This window comes from Lacerta agilis, chromosome 3 (genome assembly GCF_009819535.1).
Source record: "Lacerta agilis isolate rLacAgi1 chromosome 3, rLacAgi1.pri, whole genome shotgun sequence".
Classification (NCBI taxonomy): Eukaryota; Metazoa; Chordata; class Lepidosauria; order Squamata; family Lacertidae; genus Lacerta; species Lacerta agilis.
In genome coordinates this window covers 49,262,353-49,289,535 of record NC_046314.1, presented here as the reverse complement: position 1 = coordinate 49,289,535, position 27,183 = coordinate 49,262,353, and the positions used below count along the sequence as shown (strand labels likewise).

Sequence of the window (27,183 nt, the reverse complement as noted above, 5' to 3'; positions counted from 1 at the left end):
AAACATCCATTAAAAATACCTGTAAAAGCAAACGTTAAAAACAAACCGCATAACATGATAAAATAGAAAAAATGAGTAATTTTTAAAAGCATACTTTTAGTTAAAGTGAAATGCTAAAATTACATGTCTTGAGTAGGTTTGCTGAAACAAAAAAGAGCACATGCATCTATGAAGAAAATTATGTTCTTTTTTTAGGTATGATCCAGATATTTTGCTGGGCTATGAAGTTCAGATGCATTCCTGGGGATACCTCTTGCAGAGAGCTGCTGCTCTAGGTGTTGATTTATGCCAAATGGTCTCACGTGTTCCAGGTGCGTTTATGATTCTAAGGTTCCTAATTATAAAGTTATTAATAATTGTGAGAAGCCGTGATTTTATTCTACTATTATTCTGGGTATAAAGCCATTAGTACCATATTTTTTTGTATATAAGATTAGGTTTTTTGCTATTAAAAAAATAGTAAAAAATTGGCAGTCATCTTGTACACGGGCATCTGGGGGAATTTTTAAAAATATTTAAGCATATGTCCAGGATTTTGGCTTGGGTGGGCTGAGGCAGTCCCTCCTGCTGCCGTCGTAATCTGGTGAACCGGGTTCGCGTCTCTGCTCCTCCACATGCAGCTGCTGGGTGACCTTGGGCTAGTCACACTTCTTTGAAGTCTCTCAGCCCCACTCACCTCACAAAATGTTTGTTGTGGGGGAGGAAGGGAAAAGAGACTGTTAGCCGCTTTGAGATTTCTTCGGGTAGTGATAAAGCGGGATATCAAATCCAAACTCCTCTTCTTCAGTGGGTTGGAGTCTTACTTCGCCTGTCCACCTATCAATCACCTGATGTCCCAGTAACATCAGGCAATCCATTTTCCTTTGATCACACAATTTGAAGAAAGAATGGGTAAAGGCACACTTTGCAGGCTCCAATGATTGGCTGGTTGTTGGTAGTTCCAAAGCCCTATGTCTTTGCTTGCAAAAGCACAGGGCTTTGCTGGAACAGCTGATCTTCAATGCCTTCAAACCCCACTTTCAGCAGGAAGCTGCAACTTTATTTGCCCCCCCTTGACATCATATATAAGGTGTAGGGCAGGTGGCTGTGTCTTGTAGAAGGCTTCACGGGTCAATGGGGAATCCTGATGGGCCTAACTAGGCTCATGTCGAGGTTCCCCCTCACTACTTAAAATCATAGTTAATCTTAGCTGTGATTTAAAGGGTACAGTGTGCTGGTACACATGGCTAAAATCACAGGCACTTTGCTCTTTTCCTGCTGCTGATCGCTAAGCCATGGTCTGGGTTAGTTTTACATCACCACCATCATGTAATTTATTATTTATACCCCGCCTATCTGTGAGCTCATGGTTTGTTCCCTCCAAACAAACCTAGCAGAGGAGGGACTAGCATTTAGCTTGTGGTTTCTTTGGAGAGAGAAAAAAAGCCCAGGTTCATCCGTAACATTAAACCAAACCATGGCTTTGTTCTTGGCAGCATAGCAGCAGGAATGAGGAAGAAGCAAAAGTGCCCACAATTTCAGCCCATAGCCCCAGCTTTCACTTAACTATGGTTAAGGTTAGCTATGGTTTGACGTGACATGCAAGCCATTAGTAGAGCAGTGGATGCTGCTTCTGGGCAATTTATATCAGTGATGAAGCCTTGGAATATGATAAAAAAAGTAAGTACTGTATTTTTCCATGTATAAGATGACCTTTTTCTGATTTTTTGTGATAAATTGAGGGTGGTCTTATACACAGGTTAATATGCTAAGTAAGCGAGGGCTGGTGCTGTGGCGGTAGCAGGGAAATGTCGGAGAGGAGGCTGCTTACCTGCTCTTCCCGGCTTAGGAAGAGTATTTGGTGAGTGCCAGTATGTGGTGTATTACGGCACCAGTTCCGTCAGCCAGAGTGGGGGATGATCGAAAAGCTGCTCAACAACCCAGCGAACTTGCAAAAGAAGCTAAACAACTGTTGAGGGCTCCCCAAAATAGGGGTCGTCTTATACATTGGGTTGTGTTATACACAGAAAAATAAAATATGGTAAGTTGTAAGGGCAAAGATTTTAAAAACACAAAATAATGAACATTTCTGGTTCTTCTAGTGCATGGATAACAGACATGCACTACAGATGCTACAGGTGACTTTAACATGTGTAAACAGAAATTGGGAGAGTCTGCAAACCAGATTCGATTATAAAATCAGACCTGCATTCCTAAGTAGACTAAAAAGAAAACCCACAATGAAACACAAATACTTTCATATTTGCTGTAACATACTATCTAGTGGCAGTATTTTGGCCTTTAGTTGTGACATACTTGCCAGAAATATTGACCACCAGTTCTAGTTTGTAGGTTCAGAGGATGTCTCTTCCTTCTGATAAATATTTCATTGTATTTGTACTAAAGTTGATTTGAGTTGCTGAAATATTCTCTTTTAATGATTTAGATGATAAAAAAGAAAACAGATTTACTTCAGATCAAGATGAATATGGGTCTGATACAATGAGTGAAATAAACATTGTTGGAAGGGTTATGCTGAATATCTGGAGAATTATGAGAAATGAGGTAACCTTTGGGAAAATCATAAGTAAATTACTTTGAAATAAACTGCCTGTCACCACACTGCCATATTTTCAATAATAAACCATTTTCTTGTCTTGGAGTTTGCAAATTTGTATCTACTTCCCATATGCTTGTATCAGTACCGGAAATATGAAATCCATGGAAATGTAGTTGTAATCATAGTCTTCCATTATTTTGCTGAGCTGATGCTTTACTCTAAAGCATATTCCACTCACATAACCTATTGTATGTTCAAGGGCCAAGTTGCATTTCAGCACTCACTGCCTACTGGTCTAATTCCTTGGTTATTACACTTGCTGATATTATTAATTATACTTTCTGTCATAACTGGTAACAACTGTGTTGACAAATCAAACAGTCCTATGACACCTGAAAGGCTAACAAATGAATTGTGGTGTAAGTTTTCAGGGGCCAGAGCCATTATCATCAGATAGCTCATGGGCTAGCAAGCCTGCAACACACCCAGGGTGGTTGCAGTGGTAGGTCATAGTACCAGTCTGCACAGCAGTGGGCCTGAGCTTGCCTTCTATCCATTGATGGTTTCCAAGTATTCAAGCTGAGTGGTTGTCTTGAACTTGAATCCTTGTTCTGTGCTATGCCATGCCAAACTCTGTGTAAGCTATAACCAGTAAAAGTTGTGACCATTTTTAAACATACCCTGTAATTCTTACCCTTCTACTCCACCTTACCAGGACAGATTATATAGGCATGTGATAATACAAGTCTTTTCTTATTTTAGGTGGCTCTAACTAACTATGCTTTTGAAAATGTGGGCTTTCATATACTTCATCAGCGCTTTCCACTGTTCACCTCTCGCGTTCTGTCTGATTGGTTTGACAACAAAGCAGACATCTATCGGTAAGTAGCAATTCTTATAAAGTATGCTTACTGAATCAAAGTCTGATCTGTTGTATGTAGTTTTCAAACCAAATGAAAACTTAATTGGCAAGGGAAAAATGAAAGAAAGTTTGTTCCTGACAGAAGAGTAACAAATATGCTGCCAGTCCGTAGTGCACAATTCAACTTTCTACCCATATCATTTGATCAGTTAAGGCAGCAGTGACCAATGTGGTGGCTTCCAGATGATTTGGGACTACAGTTCCCATCAACCCCAACCATCATAGCCTATGGTCATAGATGACAGCAGTTGTAGCCCAAAGTACAAAGGCCATCACGTTGGCTACCTTTGACTTAGTCAAGTTTGCATACCACTCCTGCATGACCAGGTACCACTGGAGGTGGATCAAGTGGCTACTTCAACAAACACAGTGAAGATGTGGTGCTCATGTGTGAAGTACTGATATTATTGAAGATATATATTGCTGAATATCAGATTAAGTAGTTATGTAACATGGTTGCTGATCACAGGAGTGGCTAAAGGTAGCATGTTAACTAGACTTGTATATATCAAGTGTACCGGTAACAGAACTTCATGGTGCAGTTTTCCTTCTAGTTTATTCAAGCAATAAATAACAAATTGCTATCCCTTAATAGTTAGAATAGCTGAATTCATGCACCAGTGATAAGAATGACCTGAAATTATTGAAGCTAAGAAAAAACAATCTGAGAAGAAAGTAGTCATGCTACTTTAGAAGTGATGTAGTCAGTACATTGTTTTCATAATGCATCAAATTAATAATTAGTGGCATAGTAAGTCACTCCACTTTTAATTTTAAGGTATAAAATCTATGGCACCTTATTTCAAAGCTCTGAATTGCCCTTCCCAGCAGTTTCATTTATATATTAAGTAACATAGAGGATAAGGCCGTGGCGTAGAACAAAAAATAAACCAAGGAACAACCCATTCAGCTGGTCCAGAAGGATACCATGGTTGATTATTACTGGACTTAACCATTTGGGGGAACCTTTACCTTATATTAAAAGCCCCCAAGAGAACTAATAGGGCTGCACATCAATTTATTAGAGCTGCAAACTGTTGATTACTGCCTTGCAAGTTTTTTTTCTAGAGCATCCTTTAAGATTTTTGTATGTTATTTGATTTTAAAGCTGGAAAATGATTGATTATTACACAAGCCGTGTCCGTGGAAATCTCCAGCTGTTAGAACAAGTGGACTTAATTGGCAGAACAAGTGAAATGGCAAGGCTTTTTGGAATTCAGTTCTTGCATGTATTAACAAGAGGATCACAGGTAAGCTGTCCTTAATATTTTTGAGAAGTTGTTGGGACCTCAGAATTTTTCTCACATGTTTTGAACCTTGAAAGTTTTCACAAACAAGGGGTCATTTTTAAAAGACATTAAAAATCCAATTGCCACTAGCCTTGCTGCTTATTAGGAAAATAATATTAAATGTATAGCCATACTAGATCAGTATTTTTTTATTTAAAAAAATAGAATTTTTATTTACAAATATAAGGAAGAGCAAAGAAGATGAAAACATTGCCAGCAGACATTAACAGTAAGAATACTCAAAGTCCACTTATATTGTCCATTAGTCCCCACACCATGCAAATATATTTTAAGAATGCATGAACATTCAAAAATATCAGTAATGTTTTTCTTTTGTAGTACCGTGTGGAGTCAATGATGTTACGTATTGCCAAACCAATGAATTACATTGCTGTTACACCAAGCGTCCAGCAACGAGCTCAAATGAGAGCCCCTCAGTGTATTCCTTTAATAATGGAACCAGAATCCCGTTTCTACAGTAATGCTGTCCTTGTACTAGATTTTCAATCTTTATATCCATCTATTGTGATAGCATACAACTACTGTTATTCCACGTGCTTGGGACATATCGAGAACTTGGGAAAGTAAGTATTAAATATTTAAAATCGAGATGCATTTTCTCTGCTACTTAATAAGTACAGGTACTTGAAAGATCAAATGGAATATATTTAGCCCACCACTTCTCAAACCATGCAGCCAGGAAGTTGTTTTTCTTGTTAAAAAAAAATGAAGTCTGGGATTTTTGTCATTCTGTTAATCTACTTCTTGGCTGCAGAGACAGAACTTGCGAACAGCATTTTTGAAATATACAATTTTAGAAATGCATCAAAACAAGTGTGTAACTCTGACTGCATGTGGTTGGGTGGATTCGGTCTCCCACACATGCATACCAAGGAATAAGTAGATGAAATATGGGAGGAAAAGGTGTGTTTCAAATATATATATTGGAGATGATACAAGGACTCAGTTAGGTAGATGTTGGAAGGTGGGCACACTCCAATATGATTATCTCTAAGGAAATACTTTGTTAATATTGATCCTTAAATTGTAAGTTATTTGCTGATAAGAACAAAAGGAGAGCTTGCTGGATTACAAAGAGAAGACTAGAGCATGAGAGAGACTAAGAGATACAAATCTGGTGTAAAATTGAAACAGGTAATGTATTTATGCTGCCATAGCACTAAATAGTGTGTAGCATGGGATAAATCTCATCTATGAATAGCAGTTAGTCTGTGATGTTACTTGAAGGTTCAGTACACTTTGCCTTATCTTCCAGATACGATGAATTTAAGTTTGGCTGCACTTCTCTGAGAGTATCTCCTGATTTGCTGTATCAGCTTCGTCATGAAATCACAGTGTCACCCAGTGGAATTGCTTTTGTTAAGGTAATGCTTATTATTGTTGTTTACATTTTATGTTTAACTTGTTATTTCTACTTCTATCTTGCTTTCTGGAAGTAAAGAAAAAAGACACGGAAGGATGAAATGTAAATATGTTAAGCATATTAATAAACAGGAGGCAGTATCTACAGTAGGAATGGGGAACCAGCCCACATGCCAGCTATGGCATGTCAGGGGTCCAATTTGGCCTGCAAGGACATTTTACCAAAGCCATGCCCGCCTGTCAATCAGGTGATGGGTGAGATGGCAGGGTTCAATTCTGCTTTAGGTATGCTCCTCCTCCCCACCCAGTTCTGCATGCACAACCAAAGCAGGATTTAACCCATACTTGTTAGCTGATGCAGGGAATTTAAATCCTGCTCAGTTTGGCTGTTTCTGGGAACAGGCACCTGCAGGTTAAGCAGCAGGATTTAACCCACTATTCATCAGCTGATGAGCAGATAGTTTGATACTGTTTTACTGTTTAGTGCTTGCTTTGTCAGCACACATTCCCTGCTATGAACACCACCCCACAGATCAACTTTGACAAGTGGGTGGGACTGGCCACCTACCAGTCACTTGATCAGATGATTGACAGGTGGGTGGCTCTGACTCAGCTGTCAAAGTTGTTGCATGAAAGTGGGGGCAGACAAAGGTCTGGCCCACTGGGGTGGGGGGAGAGAACTCATCTTAAATCCCAGAGGGGAAAATTACCTGATTACCAGTAGTGTAAAAATTATCTGATAAGCAGCATTACAAACATTTGACCCAACAGTGGTCTACTGTAAACTACTCTACAATAAACAGAATTAATGTTGCTGCTAAACATATATTTTTAATATTAAATGTTAATTCTTAATGGTGTTGTTTTTGTGCAGCCTTCAGTAAGAAAGGGTATATTGCCAAAAATGTTAGAAGAAATTCTGAAGACTAGAATCATGGTGAAGCAATCAATGAAAGCTTACAAAAATGACAAAGCCATCACTCGAATGCTTGAAGCACGTCAGCTTGGCCTTAAGCTCATAGCAAATGTCACATATGGTTATACTTCTGCTAATTTTTCTGGAAGGATGCCATGTGTAGAGGTAAGTGATGAAAGTAAAGTGCAAAGATATTTCAGGGACAAGAAAAAAAAGTCGTCTTCGCTATTATAATACCTACATTAACGCAAAAGCTGATTCTTAACCTCAGTTCTCTGATTGTAAAATAGGAACAATAACTTCAGAGGGTCCTGAGGAGGACATGCAATTAAAGATTTATAAACACCTTAGGTTGGATCCAGACTTTCACAAGTGGAAGACCACTCATGCCACAAGGCTTTCCTGTTGCTGCTCCTCTCTTGTGCCCACTTGAAAACTACTCTGGAAGACTGAGGAGACTGTCTTGCACAATGTGAAAAGGCAGGCTGGGAGTATTGGTAGAAATTGGACAAGGGAACATTGCTCCCATGCAGCTCCTGGGCCTAAGCCCTTGAAATATCTATATGCATGCTTACTAATAACTTGCAGTTGCTATTTCCTCTTGGTGAATGCATCAATCCACAGAGCTATTTGGATACAGTCAAGAGAGTTTGACTTTTATTTTAAAAAAGTTATCACACACACACCTTCTGCAAACTTCAGCACAAATTGCTTTTGAAATTTTTGTCTTGTGGAGAAGAAGAGGGCTGCTGTTAATCAAAAAGATCAAACTTCCTACAAGGTTTATAGAATGAGTTACAGAAATTTCTGAATTGTGACCAGGGAACCTAAAACACTGATATATGCATGATCTGTCCACAAGAAAGATTGTATCAAGGTTTGTCTTTATATTTGCAGATTGGTGATAGCATTGTGCACAAAGCCCGAGAAACGTTGGAACGAGCGATAAAACTGGTGAACGAAACAAAAAAATGGGGAGCACGGGTTGTATATGGAGACACAGATAGGTAATTAAAACTATTATTTTGTTTGGGAGACTTTCCAACCAGTAATATGTCATTGACTTCCTTTCCTTCCCTTACCGGAAATTAGATTTGTAATAATGCAATCTTTAAACCAGAGTAGGAATTAAATATGCACAATAGGTATGCTAGCTGGAAGAAACATTTGTTTTCTTAGCAACAAAATTATATATTTTGAATGCAAGGGAAATGTGTTTTTCCTCCAGCAGAAGTGTTTGAGGAAAGAAAGCCTGAACAATAGCAATTGTAAGTTTATTTCAATTTTTATACCACCCTTCATCCAAGGATCACAGAGCGGTTTACAATATGAAAACACAAAAATATATAACACAATAACAAGCAAAAACAATATCCCAAACACAGTTTAAAAGGCCATAGATTTAATTAGCTGACGACCTTGGAGAAGAGGAATGTTTTTGCCTGGTGCCTAAAGATACGTAACGAAGCCTTCCTGGGGAGAACATTCCATAAACGGAGCCACTACAGAAAAGGTCCGTTTGTGTTGTCGTCCTCTGGGGGTATCATGGTGGAAGCAGATGAAGAGCCTCAAATGATGATTGTATAGGTCTGCTCAGATGGGGAAAGGCGGTCCTTGAGGTATTGTAGTCCTGAGCCATTTAAGGCTTTATAAGCCAAAACCAGCACTGAGTAGGACCTGGAAACTAATTGGCAGCCAGTGCAGCTAGGCCAGGATTGGCGTTACATGCACTTGTCCTGGTGAGCAACCTGGCCGCTGAATTCTGCACCAGCTAAAGTTTTTGAACCGTATTCAGAGTCAGCCGCCGTGACTAAAATGACTTCTGTTCTACTAGGATTAAGTTTCATTTCACTATTCCACATCCACTCCATTACAAACTTCAGATATATCTCTTTTGTGTATTTATCTTGTATTTTTATGTTGTGAACTGCCCTGAGATCTATGGATGAAGAGCACTATACCAATTTAATAAATAACAAATATCAATTGCTTACCAGTTCATTTTCTGTTTTTAGTCCCAAGGAGAGAGAAAAAAAGTTGCCATACTTTTGGAATATTTTTAGGGTGGGAAAGCTAAATAGTCATTTCTTGATTTCCCTTATCTTATTTCAGCATGTTTGTACTACTGAAAGGAGCTACCAAGGAACAGTCTTTTAAGATTGGCCAGGAAATTGCTGAAGCTGTAACAGCTACCAACCCCAAACCAGTAAAACTGAAGTTTGAAAAGGTAAGAGAAATCTGAGTGTTGCCAGACTGCAACATTTAACAGGACACCTTTCCAGAAAGTGACATAATGAGCAAGTTAAGAAATAGATATTTGAAACGTGTTAAAAGGAGAAGGAATTTGGATGGGAAAGCAAACCTGGGAAGAGCTGCTAGCTTAAAGAAACTTAAAGAAACTTAAAGAAACAAAACCATAAAAAACAAAGACCGCCTATAAAAATGCACCTATGCCAAGCAGGATTGAACTTTCCATGCATCATTGCATGCACAACAGTCCTGCTTTCTGCAGGAAAGCCAAGCTACATCTTTGCCTGCCCCACACAAAGGGGGTGCACATGAACATAATAAGTGTGTGTGCACACTCCCCCTACAAATGAATGCAATCTTGCACAGAAATTGCACCAAACTTAACATGCTTTGACTGAGGCTTTTCCACTATTGCTCTTCGTTGATTCACTGCCACCAACCTCATTGACATGTGGAGAAATTCCAGTGTCCTTAGTGATCTTCATCACACAGCTGTTCTGCTTTGCTGCAGGACATCAAACCCAGAACAAAAATCTCCCATTTTCCTCTCTGGAAGGGATTTGTGAGAGGGTATTAATACAGTGGTACCTCGGGTTACATATGCTTCAGGTTACATATTCTGCTAACCCAGAAATAACACTTCAGGTTAAGAACTTTGCTTCAGGGTAAGAACAGGAATTGTGCTCTGGCGGTGCAGCGGCAGTGGGTGGTCCCATTAGCTAAAGTGGTGCTTCAAGTTAAGAACAGTTTCAGGTTAAGAACGGACCTCCGGAACGAATTAAGTATGTAACCAGAGGTACCACTGTATTAAAGTTCAGCTCTGGGGTTTCTTGGAACCTGCCCATAAAGTCAGTAATGAAGGCGAGATGGCAGTGTCATGGAATAGGTGGTTTAAAACTGCAAGGAAAGATCAGACTTCCCTCAATTGGATTTAAATGCCTATTTTGCAATCCATCACTTTCTTTTGTTGTCAAACCGATTTTCCCTCTCTGTCTTTTCCTTCTGCTACACTTCCCTTTGTTGTCTTTATGCCAGAGGGCAAGGCCTGTCTTTCTCCTTTATTATTGATGTGAGCAGGGATAAAATATTTTGTCAGAAAAACTGGACAAAATAATAAAACAAATAAAATTGCATGGTAAATGGTTTTTGAACTCCACAGTACCCAAGGGGTCAGAGAATGTTCTGCATTATACTTCTGTCCATGTCTGGTAGTATTATGGATACATTTGCAGTTCTGCCTAGCACAGTGATCAGGTTGATTGAATAACTTAAGATGTTTGTGCTTTAATTGAATAAGGACAAAGATGTACATTTAAAGGTTAACAAACATCCAGTCTAATTTTTCCCAATTTAGGAAAAATGAAACATTTTTCAAATTCAGAAATAAATCTGCTTTAAGTGTAAATATGCTTGAAAATATTTTATGGTTAACAGAAACTCTTTCAGTGCATCCAAGTGTTTTACATGTACACAATGAGGGCTTTCATATCATCCCTTCTAGCCCCCAGTCCACACACAAAAAGAGCTCTTCAAATTGCTGTTTTTGAAGCTTCTCTGAGTTGAGAAAGCCTGTCATGCATGCACAAATTTACCATCTCATCCTCTCACTTAGGGCCTAAAATAGAATACCGGTATGTTGCTTAGTAATGTAGATATATAGTTTAGAGGTGACTTGGGTCTAATTATGAGCAGTAAAGAAGAAAACCATTGAGTCCTGAAGTTTGCCTGCATTTCTCTTATATCTTGACTTGCAAAGTTTTTCTTTGCATTGCAGGTCTATTTGCCATGTATTTTGCAAACCAAGAAGAGGTATGTTGGTTACATGTATGAATCACTGGAACAGAAGGACCCAGTATTTGATGCAAAAGGCATAGAAACTGTTAGAAGAGATTCTTGTCCAGCAGTTTCCAAGGTAAAGTGGCACAGGCATTTTATTGTATTCAGAAGTTCTTTTTAGTACACTATCAGTTCCACATATTGGGGGGGGGGACTCCAAAAGTGAAAGCTGAGGGATTCAGAATGGGAATGTTTAAAATGTCTTTGGTGTTTCAAATGATTATAAAATCTTTTTTTAATGCACTTTTTTCAGATGCTTGAGTGTTCTATCAAGTTGCTGTTTGAAACACGTGATATAAGTCATATCAAGCAGTATGTGCAAAATCAGTGCATGAAATTATTAGAAGGGAAGGCCAGCATGCAAGACTTCATATTTGCAAAGGAGTACAGAGGAAGTTCTACATACAGACCTGGAGCCTGTGTACCAGCTCTAGAAATCACAAGGTAATAAGGCTATGTAGTGAATGGCACTGTGAGATCATTTTAGTTTAGATTAAATCATTCTCGTTATGGGAGTTCAAAAATGTGTTAAATACCTACTACAGAAATTTATACTTCTAAGAATATCAGGATTTTATTACATTAAAATATAAAATATGAATCAGTGGGAGCTGCTTAGCTGTAATCCCTGTATTGCAGGGATCACTTCCAATGTGACAATTCTGTTGATATATTTTCCATCAGCCTGGTCCTAAATACATCCACAGCTTGTTCTGCACTCTTCCTTCAGAGGGAAAAGTCTGGAATAGTGGTTCTGTCAGAGACTCCAGACTTGTAGAAGATGGTTGTGGTCAGAAGCAAGAAGAGGGGTGCTAAGTGAGGAACACAGAGACAATTCAGGTGGGGGTTCCTGTTTGTGAGGCGTGGGGTTTCTTCAAAGAATTAGAAGTGCTTCTGGCTGACCCATCCTCCCATATATAGCAGAATATAGTACAGTGGTACCTCGACTTACGAGCAACTCGACTTCTGTATTTTTCAACTTCCGAATGACCTCTGGAAGCAAAAAAAATGGCCGCCGCTTCTGAAATTTTCGACTTACGAAGGGAAAGCGGCGGCACGATACCTAGACTTACGAAATTTTGAATGCGGTTTTTTTTGACATACGAATTTTTTTCCCGTTCCGAGACGGCGCCTTCGACTTACGAAGATTTCGACTTACGAGCGCGCCTTCGGAACGCATTAATTTCGTAAGTCGAGGTACCACTGTATAGTCCAAATTTAGCACTTGTTTGTGCAGATTTTTTTTCTGGAAGAAAATAACATGAAAATGAGCCCTAAACCTCTGCTGTTTCTGGAAGTGGCTTTTATGTCATGTGAAAGCACAAATACAAAGCAGAAATTAACTGTCTGTGAAATGTAGGAGGGAATGAATAAACCACTGTGAACGCAGCCTCAGCCGTAAGGTGCAGTCCTCACTTTCTAGAATTATTCTGTGGTTGCATAAGGTGTTGTTTCATTTTCTCCTTTGTGCTTAATGTTGCTGTGCAAACTGGCAAGACTGATAGGAAAGGATTGCAAGAATATATGGAGATTATTAATGGGAGTTGAAAGAGGTACATAGATCTGTCTCTCTCATTTGTGGGCCATATATTTTGAGATTGATTTTATTTGTCCCAACAGAAGGATGCTTGCCTATGATCGGCGGTCTGAGCCGCGAGTTGGTGAAAGGGTACCCTATGTCATTGTGTATGGCATACCGGGGTTGCCTCTCATACAGTTGGTTAGGCGGCCAATTGAGGTTCTACAGGATCCAAACCTGCGTCTGAATGCCACTTACTACATCACCAAACAAATTCTTCCTCCGCTGGCTAGAATCTTATCACTTATTGGCATAGATGTTTTCAGCTGGTATCATGAATTACCAAGGGTAAGTAGGTGAAATAGTAAATTCTGGAAATGGCTACAGCTGGAATGGAGTTTTTATAGATAAGTAGTTTAAAACAGTTGTACTTCTCCTGGTTATTGAATTGGCTCTCCAACTATCAGTGTTATTCAACCAAATGGAGAAAGTAGAGGGTATCCCTACCAATGTGAGCCCGTGGCTGCTGTTGGAGGGAAGGTGAGAATATATCCAACAGTTCGTCCAGTTACCTGATGAATCACTAACAGGTTTGGGACAGGTTAACAAATAGATTTTCCTTCCAACTCCCTCTCACTTGATGTAGTTCAAGACTTACTAGGAACAGGGTTGTAGGAAAGAGACTACCCATAGTAATAGCAATGCACAATAAAGAAAGCAAATAAAGCAAAACACACACCTACAGGTTATGTATATGCAGACGAGGAGTTTGCTTGCTATAGACTGTTCATACTTCTGGTTCCCACCTGGTATTAGTTGGCCAAATGGGAAACAAGTTATCTAAGGTGGATTTCCACAACACATTAATAGGGTTGGCTTTCATCCATCCTGATATGAACAACCTTGTGTGTGGGCAGCCTCTCAAGAACGGTTTCACTTAGCATGTGAAGCTGATCTGAAAATGGGTGTTCAGCTCCACCTAGTGGTAATAGGAAAAACCTCAGCTCCAACAGTTTTGAATGGACTTGTTGATATGTTTTGGGGAACTATGATGCCAAGACTCGGCTATCTTTAATTTGAGAAGGTGTAAATTTGATCAAAGTATGTTGGCAAAAATAGAGTTATTACTCCTATGTGTCAAATATTTTTAAACTCTGTAGATCCAGAAAGCTGCTACCACATCCCACAGCGAGCAGGAAAGCCGAAAAGGGACAATTTCCCAGTATTTCACCACTCTACACTGTCCTGTGTGTGATGAATTGACTCAGCATGGCATCTGCAGTAAATGTAGGAGCCAACCACAGCATGTAGTAGTGATTCTTAATCAAGAAATTCGAGAGCTGGAGCGTAAACATGAACACCTATCCAAGGTAGGGAAAATAATCTTATTTTGCTTCTAATAAACTTGAACCTAAATGAAACTTTTCTGAGGTGGAGAAAACAGCACCTTTTGTTTTTTGATAGCTAAGTATAAACCTGTTCCCTTATAAGCAAAATAACGAACTTTCATAAAAGGTATTCCAAAGGCATGAAAAAGTGCTATCAGAGAAATTTGCAGGCTAATGAATGACCTTTCAATACAAAATTATGTTGAACTCCCTGATATTTTACACAAGAACCCCATCATAAAGATCTTCCTTTTATGTGACAGATTGTTTGATTTGTACAGAAATTAAATCTGACTGAATTTGGTTGTAAACAGGTTTATTAAGCCACTCTTTTATCAAAGGATCATTATCCAGTTTCCACTTTGAAACTGCTAGAATTTCTGCCATTAAAAGTACAGTCGTACTTTGTGTTGCAAATGGCACGGGTTACGAACGTGGCAAACCCAGAAGTGTTTACTTCCGGGTTTCGCCGTGCATGCGCAGAAGCATGATATCGTAGCTCTGGTTGCATACTTTTCGGAACAGATCAGGTACGTAACCAGAGGTGCCACTGCATATTCCCCACTGTTTAATTTCAATATATTATTTAATATTACTAAGCAGTACCAGGATTTAATGGAACTGTACTTTCATAAAATATTCAGTGTATTTATGTCCAATATACCTTAATATTTTGATAATCCCACATATATAGCCAAAATTAATCTTATCTGCAATGCAGCTGTTGCAGTTTATAAATCCTCTTACCTTGCCAGATGCATGATACTAAATGTTGAGTTTTATTTAAAATTCAGAAAGTGAGTCAGCTAGAATTTTTGTTAAAATATTCTCCATTATTTATGCTTAATTTTTTCCTTCTCAAGTGGAATGCAAGCTCCTTCCTGCAACGCAGGAAGAGGCTGTTGTCCCATATGGGGATCCAACCTGTAGCGTGGGCATCGCTGCTGTATTTTTATGGGGTCGGTTGGTTCTGGCCTTTCCATCCCTTTCTCTGGAAAGCCCATTCATTTCCTACAACCCTACTCATCTCCTCATGTTGTTTTTAGTGTGGTCCCATCTCACCTGTCTTCCTCAAAGTAAATGATGTAACCAAGATTATTATAATTCTTCTAGTTACGTGAATTTTACACTACTCCATTTTATGTACCTCTAGATATGCAAGAATTGTACAGGCTGCTTGGAGCGACAGATACCTTGTGTTTCACTGAATTGTCCTGTACTTTACAAGGTCTCAAGAGTGAGCAGAGAATTATCCAAGGCACCGTATCTTCGCCAGCTACTTGATCAATTTTAGATTGCCTATAATAACAGGATTGCAGGTGCTATTTTTTAAAATGTTTACCATTCTAAAACTATCTTGCATGGTCCTTCAATTTCATCTTGTCTAGAATTTTCATTCATTGTTGACCTACTCTGAGAAATAATAAATGTTTGTCCTAAGTAAATTGAAAAACACTTGTTAATCTATTAATAACTGACTTTTTACAATGTCAATTTTCCTCATTCTTCTGCCTTTGTAACATACTGTTTTATAATGCAGATGTTGAAATAGCTGTGTTAACATCTTGTAAATCCATTTCAATATAAAAACTTTTTCCCAGTGGGCTTCTGAAGTACTGAAAATCTTTGGGGAAATGCAATTGTGTTTTATTGAATTGTCAGTATCAGGATGTTACTTATAGATCTCTCATCCACTTTATAATTTTGACTGCAGAATATTTTGTAAATAGACTTTTTTTACTTTTCAAACAACTGAGTAAAAATAATGTGCAATGAATTTTATACGGACAATTTTAAAATCGGTTGGAGTATTTCTCCTGTTTTGCTTGATTCCAAGTAGCTTTGTTGTTTTGACCAGACTGTGCAAACAGTAGCGTGTAGCATTTTTGAAACATTTTCTAAAAATCACTGTCTTGCTTTAGCTATTAATTGGGGCATTGTGAAGAACTGTGCAAAGACATTTTTGTTACAAACCTGTGGGACTGTTGCAATACTTTAAATAAGAAATTTTATTCCATTTTTGCTTTTGTATAGACATTTCTATTGCTTCTAAATATGCTTAATATTTCATGATGTACTTGTACAGTTAAATCTTATTTGCCATCATCTTGAGAAAATGTGTATTTAGAATATTTGTATAACTATAAAATTTAAAGGAATTATGTGGTCAGTGCATTTTTTAATTGAAAATCATTTTGTTTTAAAAATTAATGGAAACCATAGTAAAATAAATGTATGTGCATTTTTAAACTTCACTGTAGCTGTAGTGCTTTTCTTTAACAATAATGGCCAATAAGTTCCAAAATGACATTCCCTAAAAACTGAAGCCAGTGTCAAAACCATCATTTTTAATTCTAGAGAAATCCACCTTTAATCACAATCCCCCAAATGAGAAATTCTCATAGGATAAATCAAGCTTTAAAGAAAAAAATACTGTTAAATGACCTGTTTACATAATCGCTTCTTACCTTACTAAATTTTTCATGGCTTTGTCTAATGTGTGAACCTGGCACTCTTTTTCATAGTTCCTTTGGCCACCCCACAAGTAGAAGCACCTGGAAAATATACCAAACTATGGAGAGAGAGAAGCAATGGTTTGACTCATACAACTCAGGATTTATTTGTCGTTTCTTAAATCATGGCTTAGTCACATACAAAGTCAGTCATTAGGGAAACAATGAATGTGTTTACTCATGGACTTTATTATTGGATTCCCTAAGAAATGGTGGCCAAGGCTCACTTTGGTAAATAAATAATTTTTATTCAAGAAAATATCACACTTCCCAATACCCCTGTAAACACAAGCAATTAACATTACAAAATTACCTTACCAATAGACACACACTTGAGAAAAAATAATAATCATACCCAAATAAGAGCTATAACATTTAAGGCAAATGTAGCATTGATGAGAGTTAAAACAAGTTGTCAAAAGGTGCAAATTGCAGAACTGATCTATTTCATAATGCCATTTCATACAAAACAATCACAAATATACCAGGATTAACATTTGCATTGTAGGAAAGGACCCGATTCCTCAAGTAAATACTAAGTTTGGAGTTATAGTATTTACACTACTTAGAACCCCAAGAAAGAGCAAGAATCCTTAATACGACCTTGTAATACCCAACACCCACAACTCAGCACAAATTCTTGAAAAACATAAGCTATTACCATGCTCTTGATTTCATTTTACCCAACAATCAGCAGCTGTTTTCATCAATGAAAAGGCTACCACACAACCACATGGCTTCATCTGTGGCCCCAATGAAACTTTGAAACTAATTCAGCAACAACAGCTTTTCATAGTGCATGGAAAACCTCTTGTTATGGCAATGAGGTGCATCATTCAAAATGGGAAACAATCCCCTGGGCATATTCAATCCTTTATGCATGCCTAAAGTAGTATTTTGGATCCTAGTTCTTACAGGCAACTATAAGCTGGATATACACACTTCAGGCAGTTCAAACTGTTAAGAAATTTACTAATGAGATTCAGTTAATGGAAACACAATTAACTCTGGCTTTTACATTTGTAATATTTCTAATTGTGAAACAGTGTACAAATTCAGTCTAATCCGCAATTTATTGCATATTAATGCTTAGTTTTTTAAAGACCAACATCTTAACTTATCCAGCTTTTAATATTAAAAACCATCCCATTGAGGTAGCTTCGTTGTCTACACCCAAAATGCTAGCTTTCCCAAGTTCAAGTCCACAATTCCTCTGTTTCACCATAAACAAACCACATACCACAGAATCTTGCCATTTAATTGTAAAGTCAAATAATGCCATTCCAATTATACAGCAGTTACAAAAGAGCATTTCTTATGTATGGACAGTCTGTACACTAATTAATAAGTTGAGAACTTATGCCTGGATTGGAGTGGGGGAAGAAAGCACACCTGTGCTTTTCTAGTAGTGCTTGCAGTGTTGTGTTCTTTAAACCACATTCTGCATGTTCTAGAAAGAACACCTCTACCAAGTGGCATTATTGAGGGTAAGGATCTGGATGAAGTGCCATTATAGATTACAGCATTTCCCTTCTACAGTAACCTAGGAAATCGCTGTTGTCATGTGCTTTTCAGTAAAATAAAATAAAATGATATGACCTGTAAGTTCTGTTGGTGGAAATAGGGTGGATAGGGCTTACTCATACTCATAGCTATCAACTTTCCCTTTTTTGCGGGAAATTCCCTTATTCCAGCACCGTTTCCCATTGCAAAAAAAGGGAAAGTTGACAGCTATGGCTGTTTCCCAATGCAAAAAAAAGAAGGTTGACAGCTCTGCTCATACTTAAAAGGGAAACAGATGTGCCTAGGTTTTAGCTTGCTCCCAGAGAAAGTACAGGCAACGATCAATTTAGGATTATCTGAACGACGCACTATCACCCACATGGCCCTGAAACTAAAGTAGCCCCCAAACCTCAAAGATGTCATGAAAAAGGGTGGGGCAGGAGCAGAACAGGCTTATGCATGCTCCATTGATGTGCATGGGAGTCCGGAACATAACCTCCACACAAATTAAAAATTGCCTGTACCAAGAACATTGAGTACTAAAGAATTAAATATTTTCATAATGTGATACTTTTGCTTTTCAAAAATAATTCAGATACAGCTATTCAAAAGCTGCAAAACAACTTTTCCCCCCTTTTTAAAAAATATATTAGAGTAAATCTTGGCATCAACAACTTTAGAACACAAGCGATAACTATTTACAAAATGAGGACTACCCCTGGTGCCCTCACAAGGTACTTTGTTAAGTATCACACTGGTTCAAATGAAATGCAACCTCCTTTGGTCAAAGCTTGCTTACAATGTTCAGTATAGAAATCAGATATGAATCAAGACAGTTGTGATTATTTTACTATGCTTCCCAGATGTAAGCTCAGCATCTGCCTAAAGAAACACTAGAATATGGATTTATGAAAACCTGGCTTTTGTTTGCTTTTTCTACTACCATCATGCTCACATAAATGGCTCCAGCACATCATCCCTTTTTGGTACCTGCAAATACAGTTATACCAAAAACCAACTTTAACTGGGATTTAACCAAGCTTCTCACCACTTTAATAAGTGTCTGGTGAACCTCTTGTTCTTAAAGCAAGAGAGGCTTAGTCATTCTTACTAGAATTCTTTTGTTTTGGGGAGCCGACAGTAAGCCGAGGAGAAGAATTAAAAATGTTTCTTGAAGAAGGGTGACCAGAGGTGGCAGGTGTCAATTCCCCTTCGATCTTCTTGGATGTTTCTATGACAGAGTTCTTCATAGTGTCATTCATCTCAATTACTTCAAAGTCTACTTCATTCCATTCTCTGCCATCGTCGTCATCATCATCATTATCCTCAAGGTGAGAATGGGACAATAAGGCTTCCTGAAGCTCACCATCTCCAGCATCCTTCAGTTTAGCATCACAGGGTGATGTAGCTAATTTATACATCACAGGGAACAGCACTGATGTCATGGCTGCTGCTCCCAACGCAGAATACATGAGCACAGGGATAGCAGGAAAGTGTCCTTGAAGGAAGCCAACCACTGCAGGAATACACATTTCCCCCAGAGCTGCACCCATTACAAATAATGCTGCAGATTTCCCTTGGATGGTTGTATACTGCTCAATCCAGGAAATGCCGCTAGGGAAGATAGTCGCCATGGACGCTCCATACACTGCAGTGCCAAGCCAGAGAGAGATTGGGTATGTACTGAACAGTGCCAGGAATAGGCATGACAGAGTGGAGCCTATGACACTCAGAAGGATCATAGTTCCAGGGTAAGCGCAAACAGCAAAACAGATTGCCAGTCCCCTGCAAGCTGCAAACGATCCCCAAAAGAGGGAATTCAACCCAGCTGCTTCCCGTTCCTTCATGGCAGCGAAGGTTTTTGCATAGGTAAAAATGTAAGAACCATAAGTGACCTCTGCCCCTACATACCAGAAAAAGAACACAGAGAGGAGACATATGACGGCACGGTGGTATTTAGCAATCTGGTATTTCTGTGTGGAAAACTTTGTCCTGTCGCGGACAGGACTGCTCTTCAAACACAAAACAAGGAAAAACAATGCAACAAGCAAAAGATAACTGCCTATAACAACATAAGACCACATAAAGTTCAAGCTTAAATGCAGCTTCAGGACTGGTGTAGCAGCAGGAAGAGAATTCACGACAGACTGGTTGTCAACATGACCACCCAACAGAACTGGAGAATCAATAGTGGAGCCACCTAGTGCCATCTTGGCCAGGATGGGAGCCACAAAAGCACCCAGAGCAAAACTGAAGTGTAAGGCCTGCATATGCGGACCGGCTTCTGCTCCCCATGTGTCCAAGGCAAGAACATTGCCACCTGTGAGGTAAAGAAAATATATAGGGTATAGTTTCCATATTCAGACTGGTTTCTTGGAACTACACATCATCACTCAAGAGCAACCTCACTCCACCTGCTAAGAACTCTGAAGGCTCCCTCATCAACAGGCACAGGAAACTAGAAGGGATTACAGTCAAACCAAAGAAAAGGGGGAGCTGTGGCTAGTTAGCCTGTTTTCAATTCCCAGTGTACCTTCCCAGGGTGGGAACCTCCAGTTGCCCTCCAGTTGCTGCTTGACTTTAATCCCCATCAGCCACAGTCATTAGGGGCAATATTCAGAGAAGTCGAGAACTAGAACCCAGCAGCATCTGAAGAGCCACAAGGAGCCCCCCTACTCAGGAATTGAGGGGGGAAGAAGTGATGAAAAGCAGATACAACTAGCAGCTCCTCCATTCCCACAAGTCTTACTGAAAGCCCTCTTCTCACATTCCCAATCCATATTCAGCGTGTGAAGAGTTAAGCTTGTACCTACTGAATCCCACCCTGCTGATGGGCCCTGTGCACATTCAACTGTAAACACATAGGGCCTGAACAAATGATTAGGACAACTAGGATAACCCTGGTTCCCCAATCACACATGCAAAGCCCTACATTATACTTTCACTCAGTGAGCACAGGTGAGGGGGAGGTTCAGGGGGACAACAACTGGCAGCTGTATGCAGGTCATGCCAGCTGGTGAATGAACTCCTCCCCCAATTGATTAAGCACAGGGGAGAAGAGCATAAGAGGTAAGACAGCAAGGAGTTCCTTCAAAATTCTCAACAGGCAGAACCCAGGTTCTCTCAAGTGACAAGCACTATTTGCAATAATATGTTTAGTATCTTAATTAAATGGAATCCATCTGCTCACCAGTATGCAGAATGAGGTCAATTTAACAGAGCATATTCAATGTCAAGTATAAAGCTTCACAATTATTTCAATAACTAAGTGAAAATTTCCATAAAATTCTGTAATTGTTATCAAACGGTTCCTGCTGAAAACACTGTTTTGATAATATTATGAATAAATAGCAGGTGGTGTTCAACGGCCTCTATTCACATAAACACAGAAAGTTTCCTCTAGCTTGACAATGACACTTCAAAGGTCAAAGGTTTGCTTACTGATAAGGATTTATATCCCATACTCTCATAAAATACCAGGCAATATAAAACAGCAAAATAAAAACATAATAAAAAACATTCAAATCAATCATTAAAATGACTGCCTTAAGAATTTTTTTAACAAGTTCATAGGCCTGCCAGCATAAAAAACAACACTGTTGTCTTGACAGTCTTCTTTCTTCCTTGGCTCCAAGTGCTACTGAGGTCTAAACTTCTTTTTCAAAGGAAAGCACTATGTTTGCAACAGAAAGATGCAGATACATTACTAGGCAAGGTATCACAACTGCTTGACCCTCTTACCAGCATTACACCATAGAAACAACCCATCATTGAAGACAACAAGATTACCTGCCAGCGATGCATTTTATGACCCTCATTACTCTACCAATATCGTTTTCCATTTCTCCTTCAGAACCTTTTCTTGGCTCTGGAGCTCTAGTGGCTTTCTCCAGCATTGTGGCATTCACTTGCCGTCTCCTATTCACTGCTCCCCACTCCTATTTTCATGCTTCCTCTGGAACTGCTGCTCCCTCATTGAGAAATCATTTATCTTTCACAATCCTTTCTTCTCTTAAACCCTCCAGCAACTTACACTCGCCAAAATCTGACTCTCTACCACCAGCATTGACACTGCTGCTGCCCTCTCCTTCAGTGGTCTCCTTCTGGTGCTCACCTCTTTCCTGTGGCTGCATTAGCATTGACCTTCTCCCTGCTAATCCCAGTGCCTGACCACAACCACACCCATCTCACTGTTTTTCAACCTCCAAAATCCATACTTCTGTATGATACTGTTCACCATTACTACTCCATTCTGCTTCCCTTTATCACTCCTTGATCCTTCTCAATAATCATTTCAGATCAAAATCCTTGGCTCACCTTCTTCCTATTTGACAATATTCCCATAGCTTCTTCAACACTGTGCACACACCATCTTCCCCCATATGGTATCTCTTAACCCTTCCATGACCAATAAAGCAGTAGTTTTCTTCAAAGTGAGCGTCTCTCTTCACTTTCCTGCTATTTCTGCTTCAGTTCAAGACCATCTCAACAGTTGACTTGATTGCGCTGCTCTCCCAAAAAACTTTTGCCCTTCTGATCCCTAACACCTCTTTTATCCAGAATCTCACACAATCAATCAACCCTGAAGATTATCAAAGGCACCTTCTGCCGTATCAACCTCCCATTGCTTTAAGATCGTCTACCAATGGCCTTCTCTGATTGCCACCACCAGAAGGCAGCAACTGTGAGACGGGGGATTTTCAGGTGTCATGCTCCAGTTATAATATGCTCTTCACAAAGAAGCCGGCTTAGCATCAGCATTAGTTGGTTTTCCCGGCTTTTTAAGCTTTGCTGAGTGCTCTGTTAACTGCTGTTTACCTTTTTACTGTAACAGCTTTTTATATACTGTACTATATTTCTTTATATTGATATTTTTGACTTAAATATTGTAAGCCATTTTAAAATTAATAGATTCAACATAATCCTAACTGAATCATTCCAAACAGGATGAATATCACGAAACAAGTGTTGTGGTTTTATTACCTGTATCAAGGACTCCCATTGCAAACCCAATGACAGACATCATGAATGTTAACAGAAGTGCTTTATTGCACCAGGGGATTACATAAAGTCCCAGAGCTGTACCCATCATAGAAAATCCTATAAGGGAGAAATAATTAAACACACCATTTCATATTGCACTTTTAAAAGCTACAATTTATAATACTTAATTTCAAATCTAAGTTTATTCTGGAATTTTTTAATTCCAGGAAAATGTTTAAATTAGATTTAAGTAATAAACGTAAGACATTAGTCACACAAAATACCCTGTATGCTAGTTTTACATTCAGACATCAAAAGCATGCATGCAGTATAATCTTAAACATGTCTCCTTAGACATATACTTGTCTACTCAGTGCGTGTTTCTCCCAGGTAAGTGGGAATAGGACTGAAGTCTTAAGACTCCAAAAGGTTAAGATTGCATATTGAAGCAGAAATCTAAAAAAAGTTATTAACATGCAAGGAAGGTACCCATAAAGCTGAATCCCATTGAATTCTCACTGCTGAAGAGTCAAGCCATTTTTAAAAAACTGAATGACTTGCTTCAACGGTGCAAAGAAAGTATCAAACAGCCTGGGGAATGGACTGTGGGAGCGAGAGAAACTTAATCCACTCCATTTCCCCCTAAGGTTGGACTGCATGCACAGCCTTGTGACATGCGTATTTGTGCCCTTACATTTTTGACTATGCAATTGCCCATCCAACTTTCGTTAATCAGGACAATGATATAAAAATCAGTGTTATTCCCTGTGTACTTACCCAATAGAAGTTGGGCATTCATGCAATCAAAAAGTATACCACCAATCAGGGAACCACCAAAGTACCCCGACGAACGGCCCACAAAAATGTAAGAAATTTGACTGACATTTTTGTTCACATTTGCGGCCAGGTCTTCAAATGTGGGCCCTAGGATAGCAATGGCCATACCCTGGAAATAAATAAATATCAATGTGAAGTGCAAATCAAACATATTTTCTGTTTTTAATAAACTTGGCATAAAAAAATAAAAATAAGTCAGTAGGTGACAACCACTCCTTGCAATCCTAAACACACTTATCCAGAAGTAAGAGCACAGAATCATAGAGTTGGAAGAGATCACAAGGACCATCCAGTCCAACCCCCTGCCAAGCAGGAAACACCATCAAAGCATTCCTGACAGATGGCTGTCAAGCCTCTGCTTAAAGACCTCCAAAGGAGACTCCACCACACTCCTTGGCAGCAAATTCCACTGTCGAACAGCTCTTACTGTCAGGAAGTTCTTCCTAATGTTTAGGTGGAATCTTCTTTCTTGTAGTTTTGAATCCATTGCTCCATGTCCGCTTCTCTGGAGCAACAGAAAACAACCTTTCCCCCTCCTCTATATGACATCCTTATATATATTTGAACATGGCTATCATATCACCCCTTAACCTTCTCTTCTCCAGGTTAAACATACCCAGCTCCCTCAGCCGTTCCTCATAAGGCATCGTTTCCAGGCAACTGAAATCAGTGGGATAATGGGAGATTATTACTTGTAATTCAAATTTTTAAATAAGTATCTTATCTACAGAATACAAATATTTACTCTCCCATTAAATTTTTTTAGGAATAAGATCAAAAGCAGTTTCAAGATCAATTAAATGCTCATGAAACCATCCCAAACAGTTATATTGTGAACTAACTGTGGTTTCCAGATAATCGTCAAAAGCAGAAAGTACTTTGTGATTACCAGAGCACAGATTATTTCAGTGCAAGAGGAGCCGCTCTAACCAAAATGATGTAACTTTAAGAAAGAAACTACATGCTAGACATATAACCCCATCATCATCATCAGCAGCAGCAGCATATGCATTGGCGACACCTGACTCAAAATCCTCAGAAACCACTATGTGGTTTCGTGTAATAGGCAACAGGATCTTCATCCTTTGACCCTACAAATATACTTCTCCTTTTTACCTGGATTTTTCTGCTCCTGCTGCTGGTCTGAGCTATTTAATTTATATGGTTAAAAATATATATTGCAAGTTATCTTGAGGCCATCCTGGCAAAAGGCAGGATCTAAATCCTAACAGAGGGCTTCTATTTTGGGACCACAGCTGCACTACACAGGGGTGCCTCATTCACCCTATTATCCTTCGGCATCCTAGAGCCTTCCAGGTGTTTTGGGCCACAACCACCTGCAAATCTTCGCTTGGCTGCAGTGGATGAGAACTCTAGTCGCACATCCCTGGGAAGGCCACGCTAACGCTCTATATTTCAAGTACTTGAGGAAAACAGTGCACTAATTCAATTAATAATAATAATAATTCAATTAAAGATAAGGCGTCTGTTTGTTTCTTGGAAAAGTCCTTCAGCTTGCTCGCTCGCTCGCTCTACTGGTGGTGACGCCGCATTTCTACGCGTGTAAAGGACCGGAACGTACAGAGTCCCGTCCTGAAGTTGCTTCGGCTCCTCCGTGGACTGAGGGCCTTCGGCAGCATTGCGAGGGAATTACGAGGGCGCCTCGCATGGACAACCACTGGGTGGGGAGGAAGGGAGAGGGAGAGAAGAAACCTTGGAAACTTTAACACAAACGTGCGCGCGCGCCCCAACACCCCGCCCGCGCGCTTACCAGGCCCAGGAAAGCAGCGCAGAGAGCCGCCGAAGTGCACCACTTCAGCGCCCGCCGCGGAGCCGCCGCCACAGCCGCTTCCCGCTTTGCCGCGCTGTCGCCGCCGCCGCCTCCAACCCGGCTTCTTCGGCCGCCGCCGCTGCCGCCCTCGGCCACCACGACCAGCGGCTGAAGGGCGAGCCGCGCAGCAGAGCCCCCGAGTGGCTCTGCCGCCGCCGCCGCCCCCATCAACTCACTCTCTGCCTCGTGGCGGTTTCCTCCGCCGCCGCCTTCATCCTCCTCCTCCAGACGAGCGAAGCGAACCTGCTTCTTCCTCTCGGCAGCGCCCGCCATCACTACAGCCAGGAGCCGCTACGGCAGCGCCGGGCCACGTGACCCCGCGACGCACACGTGGCTTCCGCATGTTGCGCGGCGAAGACCGGAGGGCAAGGAGGCACCTCCTCTCTGTTAAAACTACAACTCCCAGAATGCCCCGGAAAGTAGGCCAGCCGCAACTGTATGCCCGCTCATTTCTGTTTATTTCCGCGAAGGCCGTTCAAGTGCTCGCATTGGCTAACGTTCAAATGTGCTTTTCGAGCTACGCCAGAACGATTTCCAGTTAGGTTGCCTGCTTTATGGAAGCGGTTTCTCGCCAGGTGAAACAGTTTCCCGCCAGGTGAAACGGTTACCTGCCGTTTGCTCGTTACTGTATTTTGTAGATCAGGGCTTGACGGCTGTTGCCGAAGTGCTGCCAAGGGAACGAACATGTTGAAGGGACAGAGATGGGAAAAGACTGAAGGGACAATTCCGTTGCCGGGAAACTTGATTTCTTGTGCATTTTGGGGTCCTCCGCCTCCCCGCACCCACCCCCGCTCCTTTTTACAGGGACGGGAGTGAAAGCTGCCTTTCGCCATAGAAAGAAATTGGTAATTCCTTGTACGGGTATGTTAACTTGAAATTAAAAAAGAAATAAAGAAGGGGAGAAAGCAATTGAGAAAGCCAAACATTTCTTATGGTTGTGGCTGGGTAACGACGTGACCATCCACTCAAACAGGACTTGATGCTTTTTAAAACTCTAATCTTACTGTGTGGGGGAAATGTCGTGTATGGGGGTTATCTTTAAGTAGTTAGAAAGAAAATGTCTTGCCACTGCAAGTTCCCCTTATACAAAAACTCTGAAGCAGGCCTTTTCTGTCGTAGCCCCAACCCTCTGGAATACCCTGTTCAAGAAGTGACTTGCTATTTTAAATGATGGCAACAATGTATTTATTGTATTCTGGGTCTTTAAATGTACTGTTTTATTTATCTGCTGTATTTTTATTTTATCATTTCTGTAGGCCAGTATATACACTTTCTCAATAGCTGTGGGGCTGGGGTGGAGAGTGGCTTAGGAGAACCCTCATACCAAGAACAAACTTAGTTGGTGCTACTGGAAGTTTATTTATTTATTTATTTATTTTTATTTTTGACTATGGCAGACCAACACGACTACCTACCTGTATTAGGAGAACCCTGTTCATATAGTACCTTGCTAGAGGTGGGGCTGAGTACAGTA

At 40.0% G+C, this 27,183-nt stretch overlaps 2 protein-coding genes across 2 annotated transcripts in view; one reads left to right on the top strand and one right to left on the bottom strand.

Moving 5' to 3' along the window:
* REV3L (REV3 like, DNA directed polymerase zeta catalytic subunit) overlaps positions 1 to 16,212 on the top strand; it is a 61,981-nt gene extending 45,769 nt beyond the window's left edge. Inside the window, exons 19-32 of the mRNA XM_033143614.1 lie at positions 196 to 311; positions 2,426 to 2,544; positions 3,302 to 3,420; positions 4,570 to 4,711; positions 5,090 to 5,334; positions 6,027 to 6,135; positions 7,008 to 7,214; positions 7,947 to 8,056; positions 9,162 to 9,276; positions 11,074 to 11,211; positions 11,389 to 11,579; positions 12,756 to 13,002; positions 13,815 to 14,024; positions 15,196 to 16,212. Coding sequence (XP_032999505.1) covers positions 196 to 311; positions 2,426 to 2,544; positions 3,302 to 3,420; positions 4,570 to 4,711; positions 5,090 to 5,334; positions 6,027 to 6,135; positions 7,008 to 7,214; positions 7,947 to 8,056; positions 9,162 to 9,276; positions 11,074 to 11,211; positions 11,389 to 11,579; positions 12,756 to 13,002; positions 13,815 to 14,024; positions 15,196 to 15,336 — 2,209 coding nt within the window. The 3' untranslated portion in view covers positions 15,337 to 16,212. The remainder of the gene's footprint in view (positions 1 to 195; positions 312 to 2,425; positions 2,545 to 3,301; positions 3,421 to 4,569; positions 4,712 to 5,089; positions 5,335 to 6,026; positions 6,136 to 7,007; positions 7,215 to 7,946; positions 8,057 to 9,161; positions 9,277 to 11,073; positions 11,212 to 11,388; positions 11,580 to 12,755; positions 13,003 to 13,814; positions 14,025 to 15,195) is intronic.
* Positions 16,213 to 18,911: 2,699 nt separating this feature from the next.
* MFSD4B (major facilitator superfamily domain containing 4B) lies at positions 18,912 to 26,053 on the bottom strand. The gene is made up of 4 exons (XM_033143615.1): positions 25,650 to 26,053; positions 23,819 to 23,987; positions 23,042 to 23,158; positions 18,912 to 20,378 (listed from the first exon to the last, which is right to left on the bottom strand). The coding sequence occupies exons 1-4, from the start codon at positions 25,980 to 25,982 to the stop codon at positions 19,156 to 19,158; spliced, it is 1,842 nt and encodes a 613-aa protein (XP_032999506.1). The 5' UTR covers positions 25,983 to 26,053; the 3' UTR covers positions 18,912 to 19,155.
* Between the last annotated feature and the right edge of the window lie 1,130 nt (positions 26,054 to 27,183).